The sequence below is a fragment of the Dysidea avara genome, chromosome 4 (genome assembly GCF_963678975.1).
Source record: "Dysidea avara chromosome 4, odDysAvar1.4, whole genome shotgun sequence".
In the NCBI taxonomy this organism is placed as follows: Eukaryota; Metazoa; Porifera; class Demospongiae; order Dictyoceratida; family Dysideidae; genus Dysidea; species Dysidea avara.
Window position 1 is genome coordinate 46,850,756 of NC_089275.1, and position 27,098 is coordinate 46,877,853.

General features: G+C 40.1%; 1 protein-coding gene across 2 annotated transcripts; it reads left to right on the forward strand.

The window, feature by feature from the left end:
• Positions 1-5: 5 nt before the first annotated feature.
• LOC136252478 (histone deacetylase 6-like) lies at positions 6-25,143 on the forward strand. 2 transcript variants are annotated; one of them, XM_066044910.1, is made up of 20 exons: positions 6-190; positions 261-271; positions 322-423; positions 1,068-1,158; positions 1,211-1,251; positions 2,850-2,946; positions 3,568-3,665; positions 3,717-3,821; positions 4,836-4,904; positions 4,950-5,076; positions 5,751-5,816; positions 5,868-5,927; positions 5,981-6,070; positions 6,119-6,225; positions 14,578-14,645; positions 14,694-14,728; positions 15,521-15,697; positions 15,752-15,901; positions 22,666-22,794; positions 24,380-25,143. In XM_066044910.1, exons 1-20 carry the CDS (start codon positions 188-190, stop codon positions 24,446-24,448), a joined length of 1,695 nt encoding a protein of 564 aa, XP_065900982.1. In that variant the 5' UTR covers positions 6-187; the 3' UTR covers positions 24,449-25,143. The 2 variants fall into 2 exon arrangements, with proteins under 2 accessions (XP_065900982.1, XP_065900983.1); XM_066044911.1 differs by lacking the exons at positions 6-190; positions 261-271 and having other exon boundaries at positions 322-436.
• The last annotated feature ends 1,955 nt before the right edge of the window (positions 25,144-27,098 follow it).

Below are 27,098 nucleotides of genomic sequence, written 5' to 3' on the forward strand. Positions count from 1 at the left end.
GTGATTATTTTATCAAATACGCTTAATTTGCGAAAATGCAGAGCAAGCTCTTGTGAGCAGGCTCCACAGGTTCTGCACCGTCACTCGTATAGATTGTGCGGTTACTCAGCGTTTCCGATAGTATATCTTATCATCTTTTGGCTAGTAAACAAGATAAGTACAAGAGAACCCGAGAGAGTACCACAAAATGGTGGGTAATCTTTTGATAAATTTTTCTTATTTTTAATACCTTTCTTCCCTCTCTGGTTGCTGTTGGTCAGGATCCCAAGCGGTAAGGGATCTCTTGTTTGGTACAAATAATTGCTCTCTTCCTCCTAACAGGACTGGACTAGCATATGACGAGAGGATGAAAGAGCACGTGTGTCATGACAAAGATATGATATGGGAAATTATAAAATCTGGTGAAATGCCAGATGGTGACGGGTATGTAGTAATGGTGAGCCTGGTTTTTGTTGAGGATGCGACAATTCTGAAATTCTGTACAATGTGGTTTATCATGTCAATTGATGTAAAATTTCCAACTTAATGCAGCCTGATTTTATTCAGTCAGTGTGATGTGTAATTTTAGTGAGTGGTGGAGCCTGTCTTAGTAACCACCTGATAAAAAGACCACCTCTTGTAAAACCGCTAGTTAAAGCACCGTATAGTAAAAAAAAAAACTTTGGCAGTTAAAAAGTTTTAAAACTATAGAAAAATTGGTGGAAAAACTTTGGCGGTTGAAAAACTATTTAGTTTTTTACCTCCAATTTTTTTTTACTATACGGTAGGTATACTATGTGGTTAATTATGTTTCACCAACATCAACACTTATTAGCACTCACAGTTTTCAGTGTTGGAATCATAAAATGAATATTTGGTGTGGCAGGTGCATTTAAAGTGTACAACAATAACTAGGAGTTGAAACAATGAACTGTGAAAAAGCAACAACATCATCATTCATTGGGGGCAATATGTATATGTCTTGAGCCTTCTTTTTTCCGTGGTCACTGTAATTTACTGAGAGGTTTATGTTTACTACACTATACAGTGTTATGCTGATTCACCATTGTAATTTTGTTACACTGCAGTACCTACCATCCAGAGCGTCCAGAGAGGGTGAGCAGTATTTGGAGTGCCTTGGAGACTGCTGGATATGTGGAACAGTGTACCAGAGTGGAGGTGTGTGCTTGTGTTGCTAATAGCAACAGTAGTCACAATGATGTCATTACAGTGTAGAGAAGCAACTACTGAAGAATTGATGTTGGTGCATAAGTGAGTGTGACTAGTTTGTGGGTAGGGCTTACAGTAACTATTGTAATGCATTACTACGTACAATGTATAAGTGGCATATAACATGTTTTGTTACTTCAATAACCTCGTAAGTAATACAGTATGTTATGTACCGGGAACCTTAACCTTCACTTGTAACAAATGAAGTTGTATACACACTCTAATAGAGCAGTCAACAACTCTATCATAACAGTCACATTTTATACATATACTTAAGGTGGCTTTCAAGTATGGTACACCACAAAAAGTAACAAAGTAGTCTTGTTAGTTCACACATGTTTGTCAGGTGTGAGGCTTCACGAGTTGTTTGTATAGGCTATACAAACCTTATGTGACCTAATTGCTCAGCCCTGTTGTGTTGTATTTACTGGCTGTAAATTATAAGCTGTTGATATAAGGTTATGCTTTGTTCCTAAAGGTGTCGTGGTTAACCATCAACAGACCAACAGCCTGCAGTAAATAGGCGCTCCTGTCAAGGTTTTATGTTTTAATCACACAATCTACATGTGAGGACTCTGTAAGCCTTTTCAACCCTTTTACATTCCAATTATATACGTTACAAAATCTGTTGGTGACCTAACAGACTTCATGAACATTCATGAACCATTGTGACTTCGTTACTTTTTTGTGCAATAATGTGAACAGGATGTTTGTGGTTACGCACAATCAAACCCTGAAAACTGTAAATGTTTCAACCTGATTTAATTGCATGGTAGAACTATCTGAGTTAGGCTACTGCTGTTAATATTAGTAACAATGTTCACATCCAGCAGGCTTCAATGTCAAAACTTTAATACATTGACTAGTGAACAAAGCGTGATGATGGGTGCTATACGTAGCGCACCCTTGCCAGACGGTCTCACTGTTGAGCTGATATCTTCAAAATTATGTGCCATAGACCATTAAAATTATTTTTGCTACAGGCATCAGGAAAGTGTGTTTCTAAAAGGCTACAGAGATATTTTTCAAGATCCTTTTTTCAATGGCATTTTATCATACACCAAATCCATGAATATTATTTCTGTAACAGTTTATGCTTCTATACATACAGTATAGGGACTTGTCACATTGTTCTACAAAGTAATATTTCAAATGGTGAAGTGTTACGTTGTTCCATTGTAGAAAAATAAGTGTAGGCTATAATTACGCAGTATGTATCCTTGAAAAAAATCATGCCATCCCACAGAATGTTGTTAGTCTAGTAATACACAGTAGGTAGTGTTAGCTCTTTAAATCTAAAAGCTATCCTGGTAGGTGGGGGGGGGGGGGCATATCCCAGACTCCTCAGAATTGTATCCATAGAAGATTAATTTTTCCAGTTTACTCTTTGCCCTGATCCACTGCTCCTAATGTTGCTAATTACTTGTGCCTCATACATTATATCAACTTGCTTGTCAGCAATGTAATAGCATTTATACTACTGTGTCATAATTCTGAGAACGAACAAAATGGTATGTCAATTACTCTAATAGAACAGTCACTCGAAATGTCGTTGATCACTTTAATTAAAACCCACTTTTCAAAATTGTGCATGCCCCTGTGATGAAGTATACAATATCATTATTTATTACATCATATAGTAATGACCTTATTGAGATGATTAAGGGGTGTGGCACTGCTTCAGAAGATCAGCTGAAAGAGCTAGCATCTAAACATGATGATGTTTATTTCACTAATGTAAGTAATTGTTGAATTGTCCCCATACTCTGTGTGTATACAGATGTGTACCATTTAGTTTTTGAGGGTCAAAATTTTACACATGGATTGTTGTTATTTTTATCCTTGAAAATAACCCGTTATATGTTGCACACTTTGTTGTATTAAGTATGATAGTACTGTATAGTAGGATCATGAAGATTTCCACCAAACATATCAACAACAAGCCATCCTCATGATTCTTTCATGAGGATTGGGCAGCATTGGTTGAATATGGTACCGCGCAAATGTAGCATCGTCTCACAAGAGTGCGAATGATTATATAACTTGCTAATTAAAGGGTGAAAGGGTGTGGCACCCGTTTCGCTCACAAGTATTCATCCCAAACGAAACAGGACGAATACTCGCAAGCAAAATGAGTAACAATGTAGACTATAAATTTATACTACTAGTGTATCTACCATTGAGGGCAAATTAGAAGAAGTTTGAGAAATAATTTTAGTACTACAAAATATCACGATACTCGTCAGGTTTTTCTTAACGAGTCAAATGTGCCTTGCCTTATACTGTACAGGGTGTGGCTTGTATGCTATAATGCTAATATGCTAGTTGTTATGTGTTTATTGTCACTAATCCCCTCAGGCTGTGTACACATCAGCATTACTAGCAGCAGGAACGACGGTGGAGATGACAAAGCTGGTGTGTGATGGTAAACTGAAGAATGGAATTGCTGTTGTCAGGTAATTTATGTTAGCTCATATGTGATCCTTACTTGTTCACCATGGTAACAGGCCACCCGGTCACCATGCAGAGGTGGACCGTCCCCGAGGGTACTGCTACTTTGACACGGTCGCCATTGCAGCAAGGGATGCATTAAAAAGAGACGATGTTAACAGGTAATTCAACACCGTTGTAATCATGTCATCTTCTAAAATATGTAGCCAGGCTTGTGAAAACTGAGCATATTGGCATGTGTGTATTTTACAAGAGACCTCCACTAGTTGAACACCTGTATACTAGTTCAATTACAAATGTGTTCAGTTAAGTGAATTTGTCCATTCATTTATATATTGTACTTTGCGTGGGAGGACCAAAGCGATGCCACGTATCGTATTGTCCATACAGTAATAATCAACTGCATAACTGTACTGTATGACTCATACAGTACAGTTATGCAGCTATTTGGGAAGATACAGTATGAAGAATTTATTTAAGGAATGTTACGTAAACAACACACTGTAAATCACTAAAACCAGCCAAACTAATAATCCTACGAGTTCGTTCTACAGCTAGGAATAGATTGTATAAACACTTACTGATCGTCTGATCACGAAGTCGCTTTTTAAACACGACTCCACCAAGACAGCACAATTGATCACGTGCTTGACCTTGTAAATCGCTAAAACTAGCCAAACTAATTCTATTAGTTTGTTCTATGACTAGAAATATATTAGTTAAACACTTACCCTGATCACCAAAAATCGCAGTGGTTTGAGTACTAGAGAAAATCACTTTAAGCCAGACGACCAGGAAGTACAATATAACACTTAAAGCACTGCCTATGCTTGTGTGTATGAAAAATACAACACTCAGGGGATGTCTCGAGGCAAATACAGCACTTGGCTTCGCCTCGTGCTGTATTAGCCTCTCGACATGCCCCCTTGTGCTGTATTTTCCGTACACACGTGCGGCGGTGCTTTAACTATAATGTACAGAGCTCTGTTCAATAGCTACTCTAATACAATGTACAGCAATTGTCTAAGTATATTCTAATAGAACAGTTATTTGTATTGTTTGGATAATTGTGTCCGAATAATCAAGGAGACCTACTGTACATTCTAGTAAATATTATGAGTCATAATTTCAGCTACATAATAGTTTGTTCATTGGTAAATGTATTCTGTTGCTAGGATACTGATAGTTGACTGGGATGTTCACCATGGTAACGGGATTCAACATTTCTTCTATGATGATCCTAGGTAGGAGATCATATGATTTAGCTGGATCACATGATCTCCATTTAGTGTGTTATACTGCTCTCTCCATCGCTATGACGACCATACCTTCTATCCTGAATCAACTGATGCTAATTATGATATGGTGGGCAATAATAAAGGAGCTGGTTATAATATGAACTTTGCATGGAACTGGGTTAGTATGTATGTGTACGTACACATGTAGTGTCTGTGTGTACACAGTGTGTGCATGTGTGCGTGTTTGTGTGAGTTATACCGAAATGAAGGTTAATAGTTAGCACTCCTTGCAGCTTGATCAATATCTGTATGCATATTCAAATTAAGTTTGGTACATATAGTGCTGGGGACCACCTTGTACAGGTACTTAGCCTTTTGTGTATGTACCTGTTGTTTGTACTAATAGTATATGACTCTCCAATAAGACTCTCCATTAGGTGATACATATCAATGTCATGATACACTCTAGTTGTATAGGTTGTGTGGCAAACTGATACACATGTTTGCATATTGACATTTTGATTGCATCACGGAAATATAGCTGTCTGGTTTTGTGCTATTTAACAGTTTAGCTGAGTTGTCCACCAGTTTCCTAGGCATTATATTACACTACACAACTGTATGGAGTTATACGCTTTCAAAAAATTTTTTGTCAGGTATCAACAAGGAGTGTATATGTCTGGGTTTGCAATACTGGGGACTTTGAAGTCTCCATCACATTTGTTGATTCCACCATCTTTCTTGTGGAATGATACTGTATTACTACATTTGAGAAACCCAAGCTCTCAGAACAATTTTTCTTTTGGTGTGTGTAGTGTGTTGTCATTTTGTATCCTGTTCTTTTTCCCTCAGGCTACAATGGGTGATGGTGACTACTTGACTGCCTTTCATCGGGTATTAATGCCTGTGGCTTATGAGGTAAAATTGAATATGGTTATAAGCCACCCCTGTTACTCCAGTATCCTCTAGTTTAACCCAGACCTTGTATTAGTGGCATGTGGACTGGATGCTGCTAGGGGAGATCCCCTAGTAAGTGTTACCATAGCAACATAGTGTGTATCAGTAAGAGTTGCTACCCTCAGGGCTGTTATGATGTCACCCCACATGGGTATGCTCACATGATCCATCAGTTGTGTGGTCTAGCAGAGGGGAGGATGGTGGTGGTACTGGAGGTGATGTAATATTGTGTAATATGACATCATAATGTGGGTGTGTCATAGGGTGGGTACAACTTGACATCAATAGCTCAGTCGATGGTTGCTATCTGTAGGGTACTACTTGGTCACACCCCTCCACGACTTAAGGGTGGAATGATAGCTAACGACAAGTAAGCACCTTGTGGTATAATAGTCTGTATACACAATACACGTGGTGATTTTGATTTGTAATGCAAATTTAAATAACCACCGTTTCTTCACTGTGTATGATTTACAGTTGTACTGTATTCAATTGAGGTGGCCACGTAGTACATTCAAGCAAGTTGACTTGACATTGAACTGAAAGAAGACATGGCAAAATGTTTGTATAAAGGTGGATGAGGAAGGCATGAATGTCCTTGAACTGAAAGCTAATTCTTGTACGATAGACAAAGAGCTGAAATTTAGGTATACTCAGCTAATAATATTACCACTAAAGCTTTTAAATTATTTTACTATGAAAGGTTATATAAATGAATCAGTGGCCAGAAGATGGTAGAATGGATATGTACTTACGTGTAAAATGAATTGTGACACTCTGTGCTGTTCAAAATGTGAAATTCATGAATGGCCAATCTGCTCTAGACATTACAATGGTTTTCATTGACAGACCACAGTATGACAATATCTCTGCTATTCGCTTCATACTTGTACGTAGCTGTATGGGTGTGTTGTATCCTTTTAGATGTCATACACCTTGTACCTATACCATAATAAACTAGTGACGGCCACACTTCAGCGAGTATTTCTTTCTGGATGTTAATCATATGACTTTTCCTTTTTGAAGTTGCAGGGGCGTAATTTTCCAACTTCCACTTTGTACATATAAGGTCAGACTAATGATGCCTAGAACCAGTAAAATTTATAGCCAGTTATTCCTGTGATAGTTAGTTAGAAGTACAAAGGAGGTTCGAAGCTATTCGAATGGACGATCTTGACAACAGCGGACTACTTCAACTACACGTGTTCCGAGAGGTGTTCACACTACTAATGAAGTGCACTAACCAGCACATACATGCATGTGATACACAATACATTACATCATACTACAATAATGTTAGTTACTAGTTCTGGACATCCTCCGGGGGGCCACATAATGTTTGTGTCCATTCTTTGACTTGCTGTCTCCTCGGATTACAGCTTGACGGGCAGGTCTTTCTTCCATAGTATTCTCTTGGTCTACTGTCTGGTCACCACTATCCGATGAGTTCACTGACTGGGGTGTTGAGCAAGATTTGAGTAGAGGATCTGTAGAATTCACCTCTAGAGGGTAGAGCTTGGTAACTGGCTGGTTGGTTCTGCCGGAAGATGTTCTAATATTGGCTGCTCTTACTAAGTCATCTTCTCCAGCAATGGTGTCTTCTACTACAGCAAGTCTCCAACTGATACGAGGAGTATCATCGTGGACTAGGACAACAGCTCCTGGTTTCACAGTTTGGATGTTAGGAGTACTGGCTTGGTGGAACTCTCTTAATCCGGTTAGATACTCTCTTCTCCATCTCGTCAAAAAATGCTGAAGCAGGGTGGCTTGTTTCTTGGCCAATGATTGTAATTCAGTCTCTCCAAAGTCAGGATCACACTGGTTGTACTGTGGGGTCATGTGGTACAGTACACAAACTATCTTCCTACCATATAGCAGGTGGGCTGGGGTGATTGGGTCGGGGTCACATATGTCTGTAGGGACATATGTAAGAGGGAGATCATTGAGAATGGCCTCAATCTCAACAATCAAGGTTTGTAGACTGGTAAAGGTTGTAAATGCCCTCCCCAGGACCTTCTTCAAGGACAGCTTAGTCAACCCAATCAGCCTCTCCCAAAACCCCCCAAACCAGGGAGCCCGTTTGGGGATAAACTTCCATTCTGTACCATGCTTGGATAAAGCATTGGTGAGAGAGGGTGAAGAGAATAAGGCCATCAGTTGGTCAGCAACAGAAAGAAAGGTTGATGCATTGTCTGAAAGGACGAGATGTGGCAGGGACTTTCTGCTACTAAAACGCCAGAAAGCATGTAGAAAGCATTCACAATCTCAAGATGCACAGCACGAGTGACAGCGCAAGTAAATAGACATACATATACCTTTCGTTCCACTTCACTCCTCACAAACAGTGCACCTGTGAAGTCAACACCAGTGACTTCAAAGGGCATGGATTGCTGTACACGGGCCTTAACGAGTGGTGGAGGATCTGGTACAGTGTATGGCCGTCCAGCTAGTTTCCTGCAAGTCACACACTTCCTCAACAAGGCTCTAATTCTTTGCCTTGCACATGGCACCCAATACATTTGACGGAGAGTAGTCAGCGTCATACTCACACCAGCATGGTGTTGTTGCTTGTGAGTGTGCCATATGAGGAGGGAAGTGAAGGGATCCTTCGGTGGCAGAAGGAAAGGAAACTTGGCAGATTCTGTGAGTGGTGCATTGTGAATCCTACCACCACAACGAATCAGGCCGGTGTGATCCAGATAAAGTTGCAATTGTCTCACCAGTGGTGGTTGCGAGGAGCGAGAAGTGGAGCACAAGCTGTGTATTTTCTCTGGAAATCCTTGCTGTTGGGCACTGGATACCCACTGAACATCGGCAGTAGACAATTCAGACGGTGTCAATGGTCCCCTAAGCTTAAATAGCTTTTGCCTAGTGTTATGGGCAAAGCGAAGGACATAAGCAGTCACGTCAAGTAACTTGGTGTAATTGCTGTAAGCAGAGGGGTCAATTACACGGTGATTACCATGGGTGGGCAGTGATATGGTTGTGTTGTGGACTCTAATAGACGACAGAGGGCTTTCTACACTGTTAGCTTCTACAAGTAAGGCTTCTGAAGGGTTCCAGGTGGGCCATTCAGAAGGAGATTATAGCCATGAAGGGCCATATCTCCACAGTGTTGAGTCAACTAGCTGCTCAGCTGTCAGTCCACGGATTACCAGATCTGCTGGATTACAAGCAGTTGGACAGTATCCCCAACTCGATGAGATGTCTAAAATTTCTTTTACTCTATGCTTAATGAATGGTTTTAGGCTCTTCTTACTTTGGATCCAGTAAAGAACTATCTGGCTATCAGACCAGTAAAAGATGTCCGTTGTATGGTTAAGGGAGTTCACTACAAAGGAACCTAGGCGAGCTGCAATGACTGCAGCCATGAGCTCCAACCTAGGTAGTGTGTGTTGTTTTACTAGAGCTACACGGGATTTAGATATTAGTAGTGATGAGTGGTTGCCACATTGGATGTAGACAGCAGCTCCATATGCTTTTGGACTTGCGTCCGCGAAGACATGCAGAGTTGTGGCAGAGGGATCGAGCTTAGGAATGCACTGCTGCGGGAAACACTGTTGTGAAGCAATTGAGATGTCTGCTACAATGGAAGCCCACTTTAGCTGATAGGTGTCATTCAGCTCAATATCCCAAGATACATTGTCCTGCCAAAGCTCTTGCAGTAGTAGCTTGGTGGTTATGGTCACTGGAGTAACTAAGCATAGTGGGTCAAAGATGGAAGAGGTGTAGCGAAGGATTTCACGTTTAGTAACTGGGGTTCTGACAGGCTCAGGTTTTGAGCATAGTGATAGTTCATCAAGTCCAACGTTCCAGCATAAGCCAAGCACTTTAACAGTCTCCTTTGTCTCAGCAACCTTGTACTGTTCTGCTAGAGCTCTTAGAGAAGGATTGTTAGATGCCCAGGCACGCAGGTTAAACTTTGATGAACTTATCAGGGAACAGGACTCTAGAAAATACTGAGTAGCTTCTTGCTCAGTGTCACAGCCTGAAACTACATTATCAACATACAGGCTACTAATTATGTCGGTAGACACTGCTGATGGATATTGCTGTAGGTGATATGTCAGTGCAGCATTCAGCATAAATGGTGAGCAGCTTGCTCCAAACAGGACAACCTTAAACCGGTATGCCTGGAATGGGCTGTTAGGATCCTTCAGATTGGTTAGCCAAAGAAAGCGGGTGAAACCTCTATCTGACTTGTTAAGCTGCACGTGGAGAAATGCTTTCTCAATGTCAGCTGAGAAACCATACACATATAAACGGAAGTGTAGGAGTATGGCACATAGGTGGTTCAGAAAGGGTGGCCTTACATGAAGGCAGTCATTCAAACTGGGTTAGTGGGCAGACCGTCTACAGCTACAATCATACACAATGCGGACTGGTGTGGTAGCCGAGTCCTTCCTAACAGCCCTATGGGGAATGTAATGTGCCCGTTGGGTGTTGAAGTTATCTACCTTCTCAATAAACCCTTTGGACTCCTGATCAGCAATGATCTGGCCATACATGCTCAGGAGTTCTGGATCCTTAGCTAACCTGTGAGCCAAGGATCTGGTTCGCTTAGCACAGATAGAGAAATTAGAGGGTAGGAAGGGATGGTCCTCCTTCCAGGGGAACTTGAGAGATAAGGCTCCATTAGGCTGGCATGCAATGCTAGTTTGCATGTAGGTCTTCAAGAAGTTATCACCACTGTCAACGGTGCTTGGGGAGGTTCCACTTGACTCCAATTTCCAGAAGGTGTCTAAGTTCTGGAAGTCTACTGCTGTGAAGTTGATATAGACCAAGTTGACAGCAGCTGACGGTTGTAATAGAGGACCAGAAAGTAGGTAGCCCAAGCGAGACTTGACTGCTGCTGGACCATCGCCACATATGACCTGGTCTTGGACAAATGTCCAGTAGTAGTCAGCCCCCACAAGAATGTTAATCTCAAAGCTGTCATCCTCAGTTACAGGATGGGCCAATTGTAGGTGCTTCAAATATGGCATCTTACTTACTTCCATCCACACAGAATTTTGCAATGGAGCTGCAAGCTGTGGTACCACCAACACTGAGATTGGGATAACACTCCTATCTTGAGTGTGCACTAAAATAGTAGCTACCTGAAGAAATCTATCAGAGGAAGCCAGGTTACCAAATGACGACAGAGAGATTTGTTCTGAATGTGGTGGATGTAAGCTAAGTCTGTCAGCAATTTTTTGGGAAATGAAGGAGTGCTGTGCCCCTTCATCAAAGAGAATGTTGCCTTCTGTGCTGATTGAACCAGCTGAAACAGTTGTAATAGCTGTCTTCAGAAGGCAAACACTATGGACTGACACAGGTGGAGATGTGGATCTAGTCACCGTGGTATATGAAGATACTTGTTCATTGCTAGTTGTGGGAGGAAGGGTTGGCTGTACACCACTGTTGTTGTGAGGTGGCTGTAAGTTGGTGGGGGTTGGGGATGGCTGTACACTACTGTTTGCAGGAGAAGGGAGTGAGGGAGGAGTAGAGACTGCTGGAGGGCACAAGCTGGTGTGGTGCTTTTGGTTGCATTGTTTACATCGCCTACGAGAGGTACACTGCGAGACCCTATGGTTTGCTAAGCAGTTGAAGCACAACCCAGCTGCTTTCACAATGGTTGTGCGTTGCTGGTGGTCTTTGATGACAGTGCACTGGTTGGCAGTATGTGGGCCGTTACAGTGAGTACATGCCAGTTCCTTGTTCCCTTGCTTGGCTAAAGGCTTTCTAGCTGCGGTGTGAAAGGATGCAGCAGTGCTGTGTGAATGACTATTAGAATAATAGCCTAATTCAAGGACCCGGATTTCCTTTAGAATACAAGCCACGATGTCCTTAATGGTCCACCCTCCACTACTGTGTTCTCTTGCGAACTGCTTCTTGAGTTCTAAAGGAAGCTTTCCCAGAACCATGGGAGTCAGCATTGCACAATAAGAGTCACGAGACTTCCCCAAGGATTGAAGTGCTCTCATGTGGCTTTCTAACTTATCATGAAAGGCTTGAAGGCTGGCCAGATTGTTAGCAGGCTTGGGAAGGTTCATTAGTGCATCCATGTGTGCACTAACTAACTTATATGGCTGCCCAAACCTGTCCTACAGCAAAGCCACAGAGTGTTCATAGTTCTTGTCTGTTAGGGGAAGGTTGTCAATGACATGAGCTGCATCACCCAGCAGCTGTGCCCGTAAGTAATGAAATTTCTGTATCCCAGTTAACCCCTTATTGTTATGTATAGCTGCTTCAAATGAGTCCCAAAAGGTTTGGAACTGGAGGGAGTCCCCACTAAAGGTAGGAATAGTTAGTTTTCGTAACTGACACACAGACTGACGCACGTTATGTACAACAGGTGTGTGCGACAATGTATTACTCACTGAGATAGATGAGATGGCATTTCTAGTTGCACTAGGTTGATCAGTGTCCTCTCTGTTGCTCTGCTCCACCACACGCTGTTCTGGTAGTTGCTGATCCTGCTGTATTGGGGTTGGAGGTGCTGGCTGGTTTGTTCTGGTAGTTGTTGACGCAGTGGAGAACTTTCCTAGCATAACAATCTTCTCAGCTAGTTCAAAATGGTACATCTCGGCGTCTGTTACTTCATCTTCAAGTTCCTGTTCGGTAGTGATCGCTGCGAGGATCGTCTGGTCCAGTTCTTCCAGTTGACGTTTCTTCGCTGACAATTGGCTTAACACGAGGTCAATAGTCTCTTTGTCCGCTTGCGAGATAGACTGGGGAGTGACTTCGTCATCTGCTTCAGTGATAGCGTGGGCCTTGGTAAAGAGTTTCATCACAAAGGAGCACCCACCACGTCTGGAAGCTTTGGCATGCTGTAGAGCATCTATCAAATCCCTGGTCCGATAAAGCACCAAAATGTGATAGTTAGTTAGAAGTACAAGGGAGGTTCGAAGCTATTCGAATGGACGATCTTGACAACAGCGGACCACTTCAACTACACGTGTTCTGGGACGTGTTAACACTACTAATGAAGCGCACTAACCAGCACTAACCAGCACATACATGCACGTGATACACAATACATTACATCATATAATGTTAGTTACTAGTTCTGGACAATTCCATCATATTTGCCGTAATAAACAGGCTACATGTTATGGATATTTTCCATGGCAGACAATCATACGCTATAGGACTCTGTTGCTTCTACTACAAGGACAGTAACTGTTTGAGAATTACATCAGCTTCTGTGCCATTAGTTGTTGTAACAACTTCTAGAATATTGGGATACAAGTCACCAACACATGTGAGCAATACAATAGAACACAGCATGCTATGTGTCAGTTCACTACAATACAAAGTGGCATAGTTTTTATATAGCACTGTTGATTACAAGTAGGACATTGTTGGTAATGTCTCCACATGCAAAGTAACTTGTTTAGACTTATAGCATACATACTGCTGCAGTGCAGCTGCTTTGCTTAGGTTAATGTGTGTTTAGTTTAGGCAATACTACTCATTGCTCTATGTCTTCTACAATTACAGTACACAGCTCAGGCTCTTAGTAGTCTCTGTAATTAAGCCCTCAGTGATGTGGCACATGATATTATCTTTATGTCAGACAAAACTGTCATGTGTGGATTTTCCTCTTGTTGCTTGTATCACCTGAAATATCTTAACTCTACTGTTTCATTATCTGACTATGTGACAATTACGGATGGATGGAGCATACGTACCTCTTAACAAACACAACACTGATGTCTTCACTTGTATGATGTCATAGTATTAATAATGTCCCACCATATACATACCATCTCACTCTGTATCTTCATTCAAATCTAACTTTGGCAGGTCTCCCTATCAGAAATGTGACTCCATCATTATCTGAAAGAACATGACATGTGACAGGTCACAACAAGTGCTCCACCTTATGTGGTGCCTCTAGGAATCTTGGGAGCTTATTCATTGGTTATGTACCTCATTGTAGTCATTGTGCCATTGGAGCACATTCAACTTTAAGACTCATTCACATAATTGCATATGCCCTTACAACAAACATACGGTACAGTATTAATTGGCATTACTACTACTGGGCTATTATAAGTAGTACTCCAACTACAGTTGTAGTACCAATCAAATCTCCTGATATTGTGATTACGTGCAGTATGGCTTCTTCAGAGTACTAAAGTCACACCAGACCACTAGCTAGGCTCCAGGTACGTACTACTGTATGTACAAAGATGCCATTACAGACCAGATGTCTGTTCATCAGTGGGAAATGTGATAACACCAGACTAGATAAAGCACATATTAGTACTTGGCGGTATTGAAATTTGAATACACGGTATTAGTAACAGGAAAATATCACGGTATATCAGTATTTAGTTAGCTTGTTATTGTAACTATTGCATCATTTCTTGGGCCTAGTATGAAGCAGTATCATCCCAAAAACCAAAAATATATAGTTCAGTACAATGTGTTGTAATGTGACAACCTCAGGTTTTTGTATAGGGCATGTCTGCTAAACCATCAACAAATTGGATAGTTAAACACCAAAGGCTGAGTTAAAAGCAATCCTATACCGGTATTCATCGATATACCGGTATTTTGATATATCAGTTATCAAAGGCTGTCACTGTATGATAATTAGTTCTGATAATTTATTATGATAAACGGTATTACTGATATATCGCAGAGCACTAGTACACATGACACACAATATTATAATGTTTTCTCTCAAACTGTCCACATGTTACACTAACTATCTCCCCTACTCATACAGGGCCCTCAAGTGTATATCATCTACTGCAGTGGCTCTTGCCCCCTACTGGAAGTGCCTCAGACATAATCGTTAGTGATCATGTGATCCTCTAATATGTTATTCACACCACATTACAGTGAACAGTAATGCCACACCCATTGAGGGAGGCACAGTAAGTTGATCATGTTGAAAGTGTTTTAGTATATGGTAATACTGTTTAGTAGGGTTCCCCCTAATATGGTGCATGCCACCCAAAATGTTGCCACTAAAATATCATACTGTAGAAATATCGTGCATAGTGCAGACACTTTCACAGAATCCATCGTACAAAAACAAAACACCTTCATGTGGTGGATAGTGAATTTTTAAAAAGTTATAAAACCCATAGAGTGAGAGAAAGTGGCAAATTGTACATGCTAGCATTGGAATTAAGTTGAGTTTGTTGTGTTTGTGCCACACCGTGCCTGACATTGGTATGGAATTGGAAGGCTAGTGATGCCTGTCTTGTCCAGAAAGTAAGTAAGGACATTTTGTTTTTGACTTTGCCAATATGAATAAATAATAGTAAACAACCACCAGCGAGACCACAGGTGCTAACTATTTAGTAACCCCACCACAGGTTACCTTAGTAACCCCACCACAGGTTTCTATTGGATTTAGTAACCTCAGACATCAAAGGAAATATTTAGTCGAATTTTCTAAAAGAATTTAATTAATATAAAAGTGAAGTATGGTTCCAGCAATGAAACATAGTGAAATAAGAAATGTGAATGATGGTAGGTGGTAGGTGATAAAATCCCTATTTTGGCATTGAATAGATGGTGGTAACATGCCAATAATTTAGGGATTGCTAGCTACCATCATTCATTTCTTGTTTCACCACTTTTTATTGCTGGGACCCTACTTCACTTATAAATCAATTGAACTATAGCCGAGCAGTGTACAATAACAACCCCTCCCACAGGCTACTTCAGAGCAACCCAAGCCACAAGGCAATACAGAACAGCCACACCCACAAGTTGATTCAGGCCAATTGCAAGCTAGTGCAGAGCAGCCCCTCCCACAAGAAAGTGCAGAGCAGCCATCCAGCAGGAAGGATGATGTCACTGAACTATTAGAACAACTGGAGCTCAGTGGTCATGTGAGCACAGTATAAATCATGTTATCCAGTGATGACATACACATGTACACACAGACAAGAGTGTTTGCAGTTCAACCATTATCAACTTGTCCACATTTGGAGGAAGTGCAGCCACTCCCCCCAGGAGGATCACTGGATGCCAAACAACCTTGTGTCACTTGTGGAGATTCCAGTGAGAACTGGATATGTCTAGTGTGTTATCAGGTAAGAGCAGTAGTGATTCTTGTTTAGTGTGTTATCAGGTATCACTAAGTGTAGAAGTGCTTATTATAATCATGATGCACCAAAATTGCCGTTGTCATAAATTCTGCAAAGTATAGAACTGCATCAAGCACCTATGTAGTTCAATTGCATTTGCCCCATCATATGTACAGTGGAACCTCAATTATCCAGATCCCACTTACCAGAGTTAACCGAATTACAGAAATGATTGCTCTATTAGAGTAGTGACTGTACTATTAGGATAGATGAATTATTACCAAATGTTCTTTGTGCTATTTTAAGGTTACTAGTATCAAAAATTTAAAAATGAAGTAGAGATCTGTGCAATAAAAAGTAGTGAAACAAGAGATGAATGATGGTATTACAGCATAGCTCGGTGGGAAAGTCCCTACTTTGGCACTGAAAAAATGTGCCAAAGTAGGGGCTTTCCCACTGTAATATCATCATTCATCTCTTGTTTCACTACTTTTTATCACATACCGTACAGCATAATTTGACGGGGGGAAATTTTGACGAATTCACTCATTGTCAAATATTTACGAGGAAAATTTTGACGAATGTGCTGACTTCAGTATTCTAATTAACCAGTCACGTGAGCTTTGACGAGGAAAAATTTGACGAATTGCAAAAATTTGACGAATTTCGTCAAAATTCCCCCCCCGTCGAATTATTACGCTGTATGGTAGATCCCTACTTCATTTTTATTTTTTAAAATACTAGTCTAGTTTTTTGTTGTAGCACAGCTAGGTACTATACGATGTACCGTATAGCGGGAAATTTTCGAAAGGTTAAATTTTTGAAAAAGTGTGCTTGATTGGAAATTTGAAAAATATTTTCGAAACAACTCTTTACTGCGCCACGCCGTAGATAATTAATTCATGAAGAAAGCTAACAGTGGTTGCATTGATCACATACATAACTAGAACTTGCTGCTTTGATTGTTCAGTATAGCTAGCTAGATAAATGCCCAATCTGACTTTGATAGAATCCCGTCTAGCTATCCTAGCGTCTTCCTTCGTAGGTTGTTTGGCAGATTTTGCCTCAGTAGCCTGCGGATCGAGCTGCGGATTGAGCCATAGCTAAGTACATGGCATTTTTAGCCCATATAGATGTTTGCTGATAATTATAGTCTTTCCTAGTAATTTCTGGTCTCTTGAGCTCTTATAGGCTTCAAGACTCGTGGTGTCATTCGTGCTCGCTCATATGCACACGCATGGTAGTTATAGTTATATGGCTAGCTACTTGTGTGGCCTAGTGCCTAGCTATAATACATTAGGTCTACAGCTAACTGATATTAGTAGAAACTATGCATGCGTGCACTCACAAAAATCATACTTTCTTTGATTGTCACTTCAAAGCCAGGATGTACTATTTTTGAAAAAATATTTTCAAAAACACATAGTTATTTTCCAATTTTTCGAAAATGTAACCTTTCAACCATACGGTAATTTGTGACTATTCTATTAGAATGTCATACACGACTGTTGTATTAGAGTATCTCAAGTCAGCCAAGGGGTGTGAAGCTAGCTAGACCAATAAGGGGTGAGGTCATCTTGTTTACTGTTAAGTAAATAGCTAGATTGTTAAGAGGTGTGCATGGTCTTCGTACTCTATCGTTATTAGTCCACCTAGATCTTTATTGATGGGTGTGGTCACAAACGGGATCCCAACTGTGAAGTTGCAGATATCTAGCTAGTATACTTCTTATAGTAGTGCCAGGATTGAAGTGTTTCTGAAATCCAGCTCTGAAATAATTCTGTGGCATCTAAATATGCGGCCGAAGGAATGTTTTGATACTGAAAATTAGTGCCTCAATATGGTTTTGTTGGATGAAGAAGACAAGCAGCCTGATTGAAGATAAAAGAAAGACAAGGTGCAGAAGGCCTACACTCGTCAGAACCCAAAAGGCACATCCCATTGGTGAGTTTGTTATTGTGGCATAAAATGGTGGCCATGCACTGCCTCGCCATGGTTTGGCCTCTAGCCTTGCAACTGTGGTCAGGCAGGCAGTGGCAATGAAGCAGTGAGACTAAATCCGAGTTTTGGCATTTTTTAAAAATCCTATATCCGGCCACCTGTGTAAGTGTTTTATATTTGTGACCCAGTCTGGGAAAACCGAAACGCTGGTTTTAAGTATTTAGTGTGTTGTAGCTCGCCAATGGTTGAAGCTATGTGTACCAAACTTTCACACGTTTTACACCAATTCCTTACCTTCCACAGCATCCACTGTGCAAGTAGCCAACAACTAAGTTTTCCACCATTTTAGATAGTTTTTAAACTGAGGTTGACTGTATCAGGTGAGCTGCAAAATGGGTGGGAGGCAGGGGGCCTGGAAGACGGGCAAGGTGGTGTTCATAAATTGAAAAGGAAGGCATTGGGATGAATTAGGCCAAGTTTTGGGCCACTGAGATCTCAAAATTGGCTAAAATGAAAGGAAATTCACAGCAGAGGTACTTATTCAACACCACAGAGCTGTACAGCCACATACAGTCATCCCCAGGCTGACCAGAGCTCCATTAAGGATCCATACCGCACGTACAGATCTCCACTGGGCTTGGGAAAAGCAGCCAGCAAAACCAGACCACTCAAGTCTAGCTGATTTTGATTGTGGAATTAGATAGTTTATTCATGTAGCTTTGTGTCCTGGGTGAAAAATCGAATTTGCTCACATGGGCAATAAGACCGGTTTTCTCAGACTGGGTCACATCTAATGCTGTATTATATGGACTAGTACTATTCTGTAAAGGTGATTTTCACCACATACAATGTCTGTAGGATGATTTTCAAAGGAAGAATTTTGAGGCGGCGTGCGAAAATTGTGATCTCTACTTAAACGGTACTACTGTACCATTTGATATAGAAATCATGTTAATATAAAATTACATAGTTTCAAATTCACCAAGACATGATTACGTATAACACAATAACAGTTGCTTCAACTTTAATACTGTGTGTACACATGTGTATGTATTACATCATAGTATGTATTACATCATAGTATGTACAGTTCCAGTTGATCCACAAGGATGCCTTCATTTGAATATTCTTCATCAGTACACATGCTTACTTCCACATCATCCATAGTAGCCATATCCAACTCCCTATAGTACCATGGTAGGTTGTGGTTATCACAACAAGTGTTACCAGTAGGACAATCAAGTCCGTCCCACAAAGGATCCAACAAATAGTAAGCATCATCATTATATTCTCCACTGTTAACACCTGATTCACAGGAATAGTTAGATCCAACAAATGTAGTTGGTCTTGCACCAGGATTAGTAGCACATGGACAGTTGGATGCAGAATGTATTTCTGGGCTAACATCATACACCCTAGCAATAAACGACCAAATGTGTTGGTGTGAATCACCTTGTGTTATGGATATTCCATCGGCAGCTTGCTGTGTACTGGTAGTAAACGCATCAGGCGATCCTTTCTGGTAACCCCTAGCCATTCCACAAACTTTCTGATAATTTATTCCTTTAGAGGAGAATATTATGGGATAACACTCAGCTTTGTCACTCGGTGATCTACAGAAACTGATACCATCTTGTGAGCTCTTGTTCCATCCAGTTGGACATTCATCTTCTCTGGTAATGTTAACACTAGCAATTCTAGTCCATCCACCAATATTACCACACACTGCTCGTTGCTCCATATCACAGTATACATTACGAGGAGGATTAATAAGCCAATAATATCCTGACCTGTTGTGAGTTTGTGGGTTCCCATTATAGATCTCCTTACAAGACTCTCCAGGATATAAAGGAGTGCTAAACTGATAAGCATCACATTGTTCAGTAGCAGTTACTATCTTGCCAGTGCAGTACAATAATATCACTAGTGCTAACATTCTATCATATGTTCTCAAGTTGTCTAGAGGAACTGGCTTTTATTCTTTGAATCTTACAGTGATGTCATTTCATCAGCCACAAGTAACATAAGTTATAGGCAGTCTTGTAAGAAGTAATTACACACAACATTGAAACTATGGTGTGGTCAGTAACAACCATAAACAAAGTAACAGTTCATCAGTACTCAAACACTGTCAAGTACATATGAGTTATGAATATGATAAACAGTTTAAATCATTTTGTGTGTTAAGATTAAAATGGTCACTATTATTATTTGATGCATGTAGCTACATGTATAGCTACAAAGTATCTCATAGATACACCCTAAAAGCAAGGTGTTATGTGAACTATATGTAGTAAGTGAATTCTTAAGATACTATTCACAAGTACATATACAGGAGACGGGTAGTTGGAAATAGCGGATACGGTCGGACGCGGACACGGGAATTTTCAAAAAGCACTTTTATATTTATATAACAGTTATTTTTCATACCTAACGTTGTTTTTACAGCAGTCTTCGCTTCCAGACCCAGGCATTGATCTTGTCATAGCGATTATCCATTTATAAGCATACGTGCAAAGGACTAGACCAGCACTCCACAGCATGCCAAAGACCATGTTGTGTTGTACACATACTCTAAAGTCTATTACACAGTTATATAGTTGTAGAGATTAGCTTATATGCCCCATGCAACTTAGCTTAGCAGGCCAAATCCACAATCTTACGCCTTTTAGTATAAGGCGTAGGCACTTATACTGAGTGTTGAGGATTTCAAGGACCTGGCCTACGAGATTAAGTTGGGACATGCTAGATTAATCTCTGTGGCTCTGAATTAGATTTCTAGAGCACGTATACAACACTATGTGGTCTTTAGAGTGCTAGTCTATCCTTCGCACATACACTTATATATGGATAAGTACTATGACAAGATTGGTGCTTGGGTCTGGAAGCAAATGCTGCTGTAAAAACAACGTTAGGTATGAAAAATAACTGTTTTATAAATGTAAGCGTGTATTTTAAAAATTATCCGTGTCCGCATCCAACCATATCTGCCTTTTCCAACTACCCACAGGAGACTTTGACCTCTACAATGCATTATAAATTTCATAGACTCCACATTGTGCCCATATAGCGATTATTTGCATGGACACAACATATGATATTGCATTGTAGAGGTCAAAGTCTCCTGTATATGTACTTGTGAATGATATCTTAAGAATTCATTTACTACATATAGTTCACATAACACCTTGCTTTTAGGGTGTGTCTATGAGATACTTTGTAGCTATGCATGTAGCTACATGCATCAAATAATAGCAGTGACCATTTTAATCTTAACACACAAAATGATTTAAACTGCTTATCATATTCATAACTCATATGTACTTGACAGTGTTTGAGTACTGATGAACTGTTACTTTGTTTATGGTTGTTTCTGGGCACACCATAGTTTCAATGTTGTGTGTAATTACTTCTCACAAACTGGCTATAACTTATGTTACTTGTGGCTGATGAAATGACATCACTGTAAGATTCAATTCCTCTAGACAACTTGAGAACATATGATAGAATGTTAGCACTATAAATTTCATAGACTCCACATTGTGCCCATATAACTGCTTTAGATTCTATTTCACGTTACACTCGGATTACTTGCTTCATCCACAGCTATTTCTGCTGTAGGCTTGGCAAAAGCGGCTGATTTTCTTGTGATAATACTAATGCCATGGCAACTATGCATGTTCACGTGACAAAATAAGTGCCCTCATTACATCACTGCACGTGAAAAATGCATACTAATTGGATAAACCTAGTTTTGAGCATATGTTATATTGTGCCTGAAGGCATGGAGTATATTAGAAAACAAGGTGGAGTATATGAGATTTATTACCCACCCAAAACAGCCTAAATAAAGTCTAAATGTTCTTAGCAAGGTATTATTTATGCTATCTCATGCTATCTAGCAGAATGTAGTTGTACACAGCATAAAGTTATCATTTGCAGTAATCCATTGACAGTGTTGGGAGTAACGCGTTACTTATGTAATGCGTTACATAATATTATTACTTTTGTGGTAACTAAGTAATATAATGAAATACGCTATAAAAACAGGTAATATAACTCAAGTTACTTTACTTACTAATGTAACGCGTTACCTAAGTAATACAGTTACTGTAACGAATCTAATATTATCTATTATTACTACAAGTAACAAAGTTACTAATATCATTAGTAATCCACTAAGTAATGCCTAGCCACTACGAAGTAATGAAGCCTACTGAATGAAGCTTATTCACCAGCTTCTTACTTATAACCAAGATTTGCACATTGCCCAACAACGAAATCATGTCACATGATAAGGTGGTAGGTTCACGCGTGACAGCTTAAGGCTGTGGACACAAAGTAATATAATATGTAATATTATTATAGTTACTTTATTTTATGGGTAATATGTAACTGTAACTAAATAGTTTGGCTGCAAGTAATATGTAACTAGTTACTTGTAAAAGTAACTTGCCCAATACTGTCCATTGAGGTTTAATAATTTAAAAAAAATTTTTGTAGCAACTTATTGAAAGCATTCTGGGTCAATCTGAAGGCTTGTTTGGGCTTAGTTTTACCTAACCAATACTGTATCATCGTCATCAGGGGAAAATGAGGCTGGTTTTTGGGTGATGTTTTTTCATGGGCCACATCCAAACCTTTGTGGTCCCTACTATACAGTACTATCGTAGTGTATGTTTATATACAGTTTCAGAGATATGGAGTTTTCAGTCTTATGGACTGCCCCTGGTCCCAAGGGGTTCAAATAACTGAGGTTCCACTGTACAGTATAGCTGGGCTTTTAAATGATAATGGAGAAGTCTCACAGGTCACATGATCCCTTACAGGTGTTCTGTGGTCGCTATGTCAACAAACACATGGTGGATCACACTAGAGAGACAAACCACTCAATGGTGTTGTCCTTCTCTGATCTGTCAGTGTGGTGCTACCCCTGTGATAGTTATGTGCATAATAGGGTAAGTGTGTGTGTCTGTGTGTGTGTAGTGTGTGTAGTGTGTGTGTGTGTGTAGTGTGTGTGTTGTAGTGTTGTGTAGTGTAGTGTGTGTGTAGTGTTGTGTAGTGTGTGTGTGTGTGTGTGTAGTGTAGTGTAGTGTAGTGTAGTGTGTGTGTGTAGTGTAGTGTGTGTAGTGTGTGTGTAGTGTAGTGTGTGTAGTGTAGTGTGTGTGTAGTGTGTGTGTGTGTAGTGTAGTGTGTGTAGTGTAGTGTGTGTGTAGTGTGTGTGTGTAGTGTGTGTGTAGTGTGTGTGTGTGTAGTGTAGTGTGTGTGTGTAGTGTAGTGTGTGTGTAGTGTAGTGTGTGTGTGTGTGTAGTGTAGTGTAGTGTGTGTAGTGTGTGTGTGTAGTGTAGTGTGTGTGTAGTGTAGTGTGTGTGTAGTGTAGTGTGTGTGTAGTGTGTGTAGTGTAGTGTGTGTAGTGTAGTGTGTGTGTGTGTAGTGTGTGTGTGTGTAGTGTAGTGTGTGTAGTGTAGTGTGTGTGTAGTGTAGTGTGTGTAGTGTAGTGTGTGTGTGTGTGTGTAGTGTAGTGTGGGTGTAGTGTGTGTGTGTGTGTGTGTGTAGTGTAGTGTGTGTAGTGTGTGTGTGTGTGTGTAGTGTAGTGTGTGTAGTGTAATGTGTGTGTAGTGTAGTGTGTGTGTAGTGTAGTGTGCGTAGTGTAGTGTGTGTGTAGTGTAGTGTGTGTAGTGTGTGTGTGTAGTGTAGTGTAGTGTGTAGTGTGTGTGTGTGTGTAGTGTAGTGTGTGTAGTGTAGTGTGTGTAGTGTGTGTAGTGTGTGTAGTGTGTGTGTAGTGTAGTGTATACAACTCTTAATGGGGATTGAAAATGGTGCCACATGCCCAGAGTACTACCTGTACAATTAACGTCACTGGGCATTTCACCTGCTACTGCTTTGAAGGCCATGAAAAGACTAACATTATTATTTTAGTATATAGTGAAGGTTGAGCTGCTTTGTTGGTAGCCACTGGCTGGCTTTTCTTCCAGAATAAACTCATCATATGGATGCCATTTTGGTATCACTTCTACACCAAGACATGTTTTTGTTCCTATAGACTTTGTACATACCTTCTGGTATCAACAATATGTGGCTTTTTAGAAGCCCTTTGATCTTTAGAATTTAACAGAGTAGTTTGTATGTCACACCCTAATTTAAATGTTGCTTAGTTACAACCTTACTCAGTGTTGTTATAACGTCATGTTTCTGTTCTTGTAACTTGGCACAGTTGTTGTCTAGTGAAGCTTATTTGTCTTCAATCTAATGCTCAAGCAGCTAGTAAGATGGTTACACTAATCCTTGCTAAACTCCATTAATGGCCAGAAAAACCACATTCACGCTCGATGCTCAGCTACTTCTGACATGTGACACTGCATGATTCTAATCCCTATTAACCTATGATGATACTTGGTAATGTCACTTTACATGCATGCTGTAGTGTCACTGTGACTTACTTCAGTGTCCAGTGTGTCACAGTGACACACTGTAGTTTCACTGTGACACACTATGATCAGAATAATAGAAAGTTGTCTCATGTTACTATGCTGACATCAACAGGTGCTGTTTCCTGCCATTGATTCTGCACACATCAGCAAGTTTGGTCGTCGTGCCACCTTGTCATCATAGATACAATTACGTATTTCTTTATGCTAAATTACTCTTAGTCAGTACACTGGTATAACTTGTTGTTTCACTTGTATTTGTATTTGTTGAATTCGTTACCATCTGCAGCTTATTGCTAGCACAGTCTGTTACGCTGGCTTGAACCTCTGTGTATATTTTATGTACTTTTTGTGGTGTATGTAATTAGCTATCCTAAGGCAACAATAATAATCTTATTTGATGATGTTGTAAATAAAAAAAATGTACCAGATTATTGTTTACCAGTAAGAATTTGCATGACGGTACTCACTGCAACTATATACTCCACAGAGATACCTTCACAGTGGCACATTTAGTGGGATTTAGTGGGATTTAGTGAGCACCTCAGATAAGATATCAAACTATACTATCAACACAGAATTTGTTGGACACACTCAGTAGATCCTGGCAACTGCTTGGCAAGCCCTCATTCATAAATAGGTGGAAGTGGTAGTCATGCAAAGATTCTGCTAATGGAAATATACGGCGGAATTGACGACACCACAGCTGCAGGCTTAATCTTCAATAACTCTATAATGTGTACTTCAGTAAAAGTGACATGACATTACATACAAATGAGTAGGTTTGTTTTCTTAGTGCTGTAATAAATAAGTTTATGTACATTTCTTAAAGTTTTTGATTGCACAACTGACTGGAATCTGTGATTCCCGATAAGTGAATCCCATTCATTTAATACATGTGTGTGTTGTAATAAATAAAGGATAAGTGAATCCCATTCATTTAATACATGTGTGTGTTATAATAAATAAAGGATAAGTGAATCCCATTCGTGTGTGTGTGTGTGTGTGTGTGTGTGTGTGTGTGTGTGTGTGTGTGTGTGTGTGTGTGTGTGTGTGTGTGTGTGTGTGTGTGTGTGTGTGTGTGTGTGTGTGTGTGTGTGTGTGTGTGTGTGTGTGTGTGTGTGTGTGTGTGTGTGTGTGTGTGTGTGTGTGTGTGTGTGTGTGTGTGTGTGTGTGTGTGTGTGTGTGTGTGTGTGTGTGTGTGTGTGTGTGTGTGTGTGTGTGTGTGTGTGTGTGTGTGTGTGTGTGTGTGTGTGTGTGTGTGTGTGTGTGTGTGTGTGTGTGTGTGTGTGTGTGTGTGTGTGTGTGTGTGTGTGTGTGTGTGTGTGTGTGTGTGTGTGTGTGTGTGTGTGTGTGTGTGTGTGTGTGTGTGTGTGTGTGTGTGTGTGTGTGTGTGTGTGTGTGTGTGTGTGTGTGTGTGTGTGTGTGTGTGTGTGTGTGTGTGTGTGTGTGTGTGTGTGTGTGTGTGTGTGTGTGTGTGTGTGTGTGTGTGTGTGTGTGTGTGTGTGTGTGTGTCGCAATTGGTGTACATGAAGTTTGATTGTGGATTTTAATTTCACTCAACCACGGCTTACATGTTCTACAGTACGATATATACTGGCCCCACTGATCATTAGTGCACAGTATTTTATCCTTTTACTGTTGTTTACATTCTGATGTCTGATGACATAAATTAATGTATTTTATTTAGCTATGAGCTAATGGAAATTAATTTTGTTGATACAAATATATATACCAGCTTTGTGCATTGATCTGAACTGTCTGTGTGTTGCGTAGCACAAAATGACATAAATTCAATGAAATTGATACTTTGTGATCCTTCTTACAACCCCTCAATGATAAAGGATGCCACAAAATACCTCTTTTAAATATAAGAATCATCTATAATGGCAGAGAATAGCTTTTCAATTGGTGTCATACACACCAATTTACAGTCACACTACTTGTCTTATGTGCTTTACACACCATATCCTGAAAGTGTGACTGCACCCTAAGGGCGTGCTGCTGGTTAAGTGTGCTATGACCACCTGAGTTTTAACAGTGTGTACAACTCTGAATGGCATTGGAAACAGTGTCATGCACCCAGAGTACTACCTGTACAACTAACACCACTGGGCATTTCACTTGCTATACTGCTTTGAAGAAGAAACTTGTCATATCAATGCCGTATTGGTATCACTTCTACACCAAGATATTTTTCTGTTACTGTAGCCTCTGCACATACCTTCTGGGTTTTAAAACCCTTTTGATCATTAGAATTTAACAGAATGGTTTGTATGTCACACCCCCACTTTAAATGTTGCTTAGTAACAACCTTGCACACTCAGTGTTGTTATGTACATACTAATACATGTACAGGTACAGTTCAGGTTTTTTAGTTAATCTATAGATGTGACCAGCTGAGTTTGCAAACATTCCATTTCCTTACTATTACTCCATCTATTATGCAATGAAGCAAGGGGGACAAATTTGCAAAATTGGGTTCACCAGTTTCATGAAGTGTTCAGAATCTATCACATTCACCATAACATGTGTGTTATCATTATAATTAGCTACTTATAGGTAGCGTATACTGATACTGTTGCGACGTGTACAAAACATACAAAGATATATCGATATAAGATTATACCAACCTCCTAACCACACAGATGTAATTATTACAATGTTGATATGAAAACACTCTACTACAGGTTTCCATGCATACTCCTGTTTCTTGTACTAATAATGTCCTGAAGCTTGCAATCAGAAATCATGTCAGATGGAGAATCCACTAGCTGTATGCGGCAATTCAGATTTAATTTAATTTTGTTACTTTAAACTTGAGCTCTCAATGA

Coding starts and splice junctions, on each gene's coding strand:
- LOC136252478 (XM_066044910.1), top strand. Junction 1,252..2,849: donor GAATTGATGTTGGTGCATAA/GTGAGTGTGACT, acceptor TACATCATATAG/TAATGACCTTATTGAGATGA. Junction 15,698..15,751: donor AACTGGAGCTCAGTGGTCAT/GTGAGCACAGTA, acceptor ATGTACACACAG/ACAAGAGTGTTTGCAGTTCA.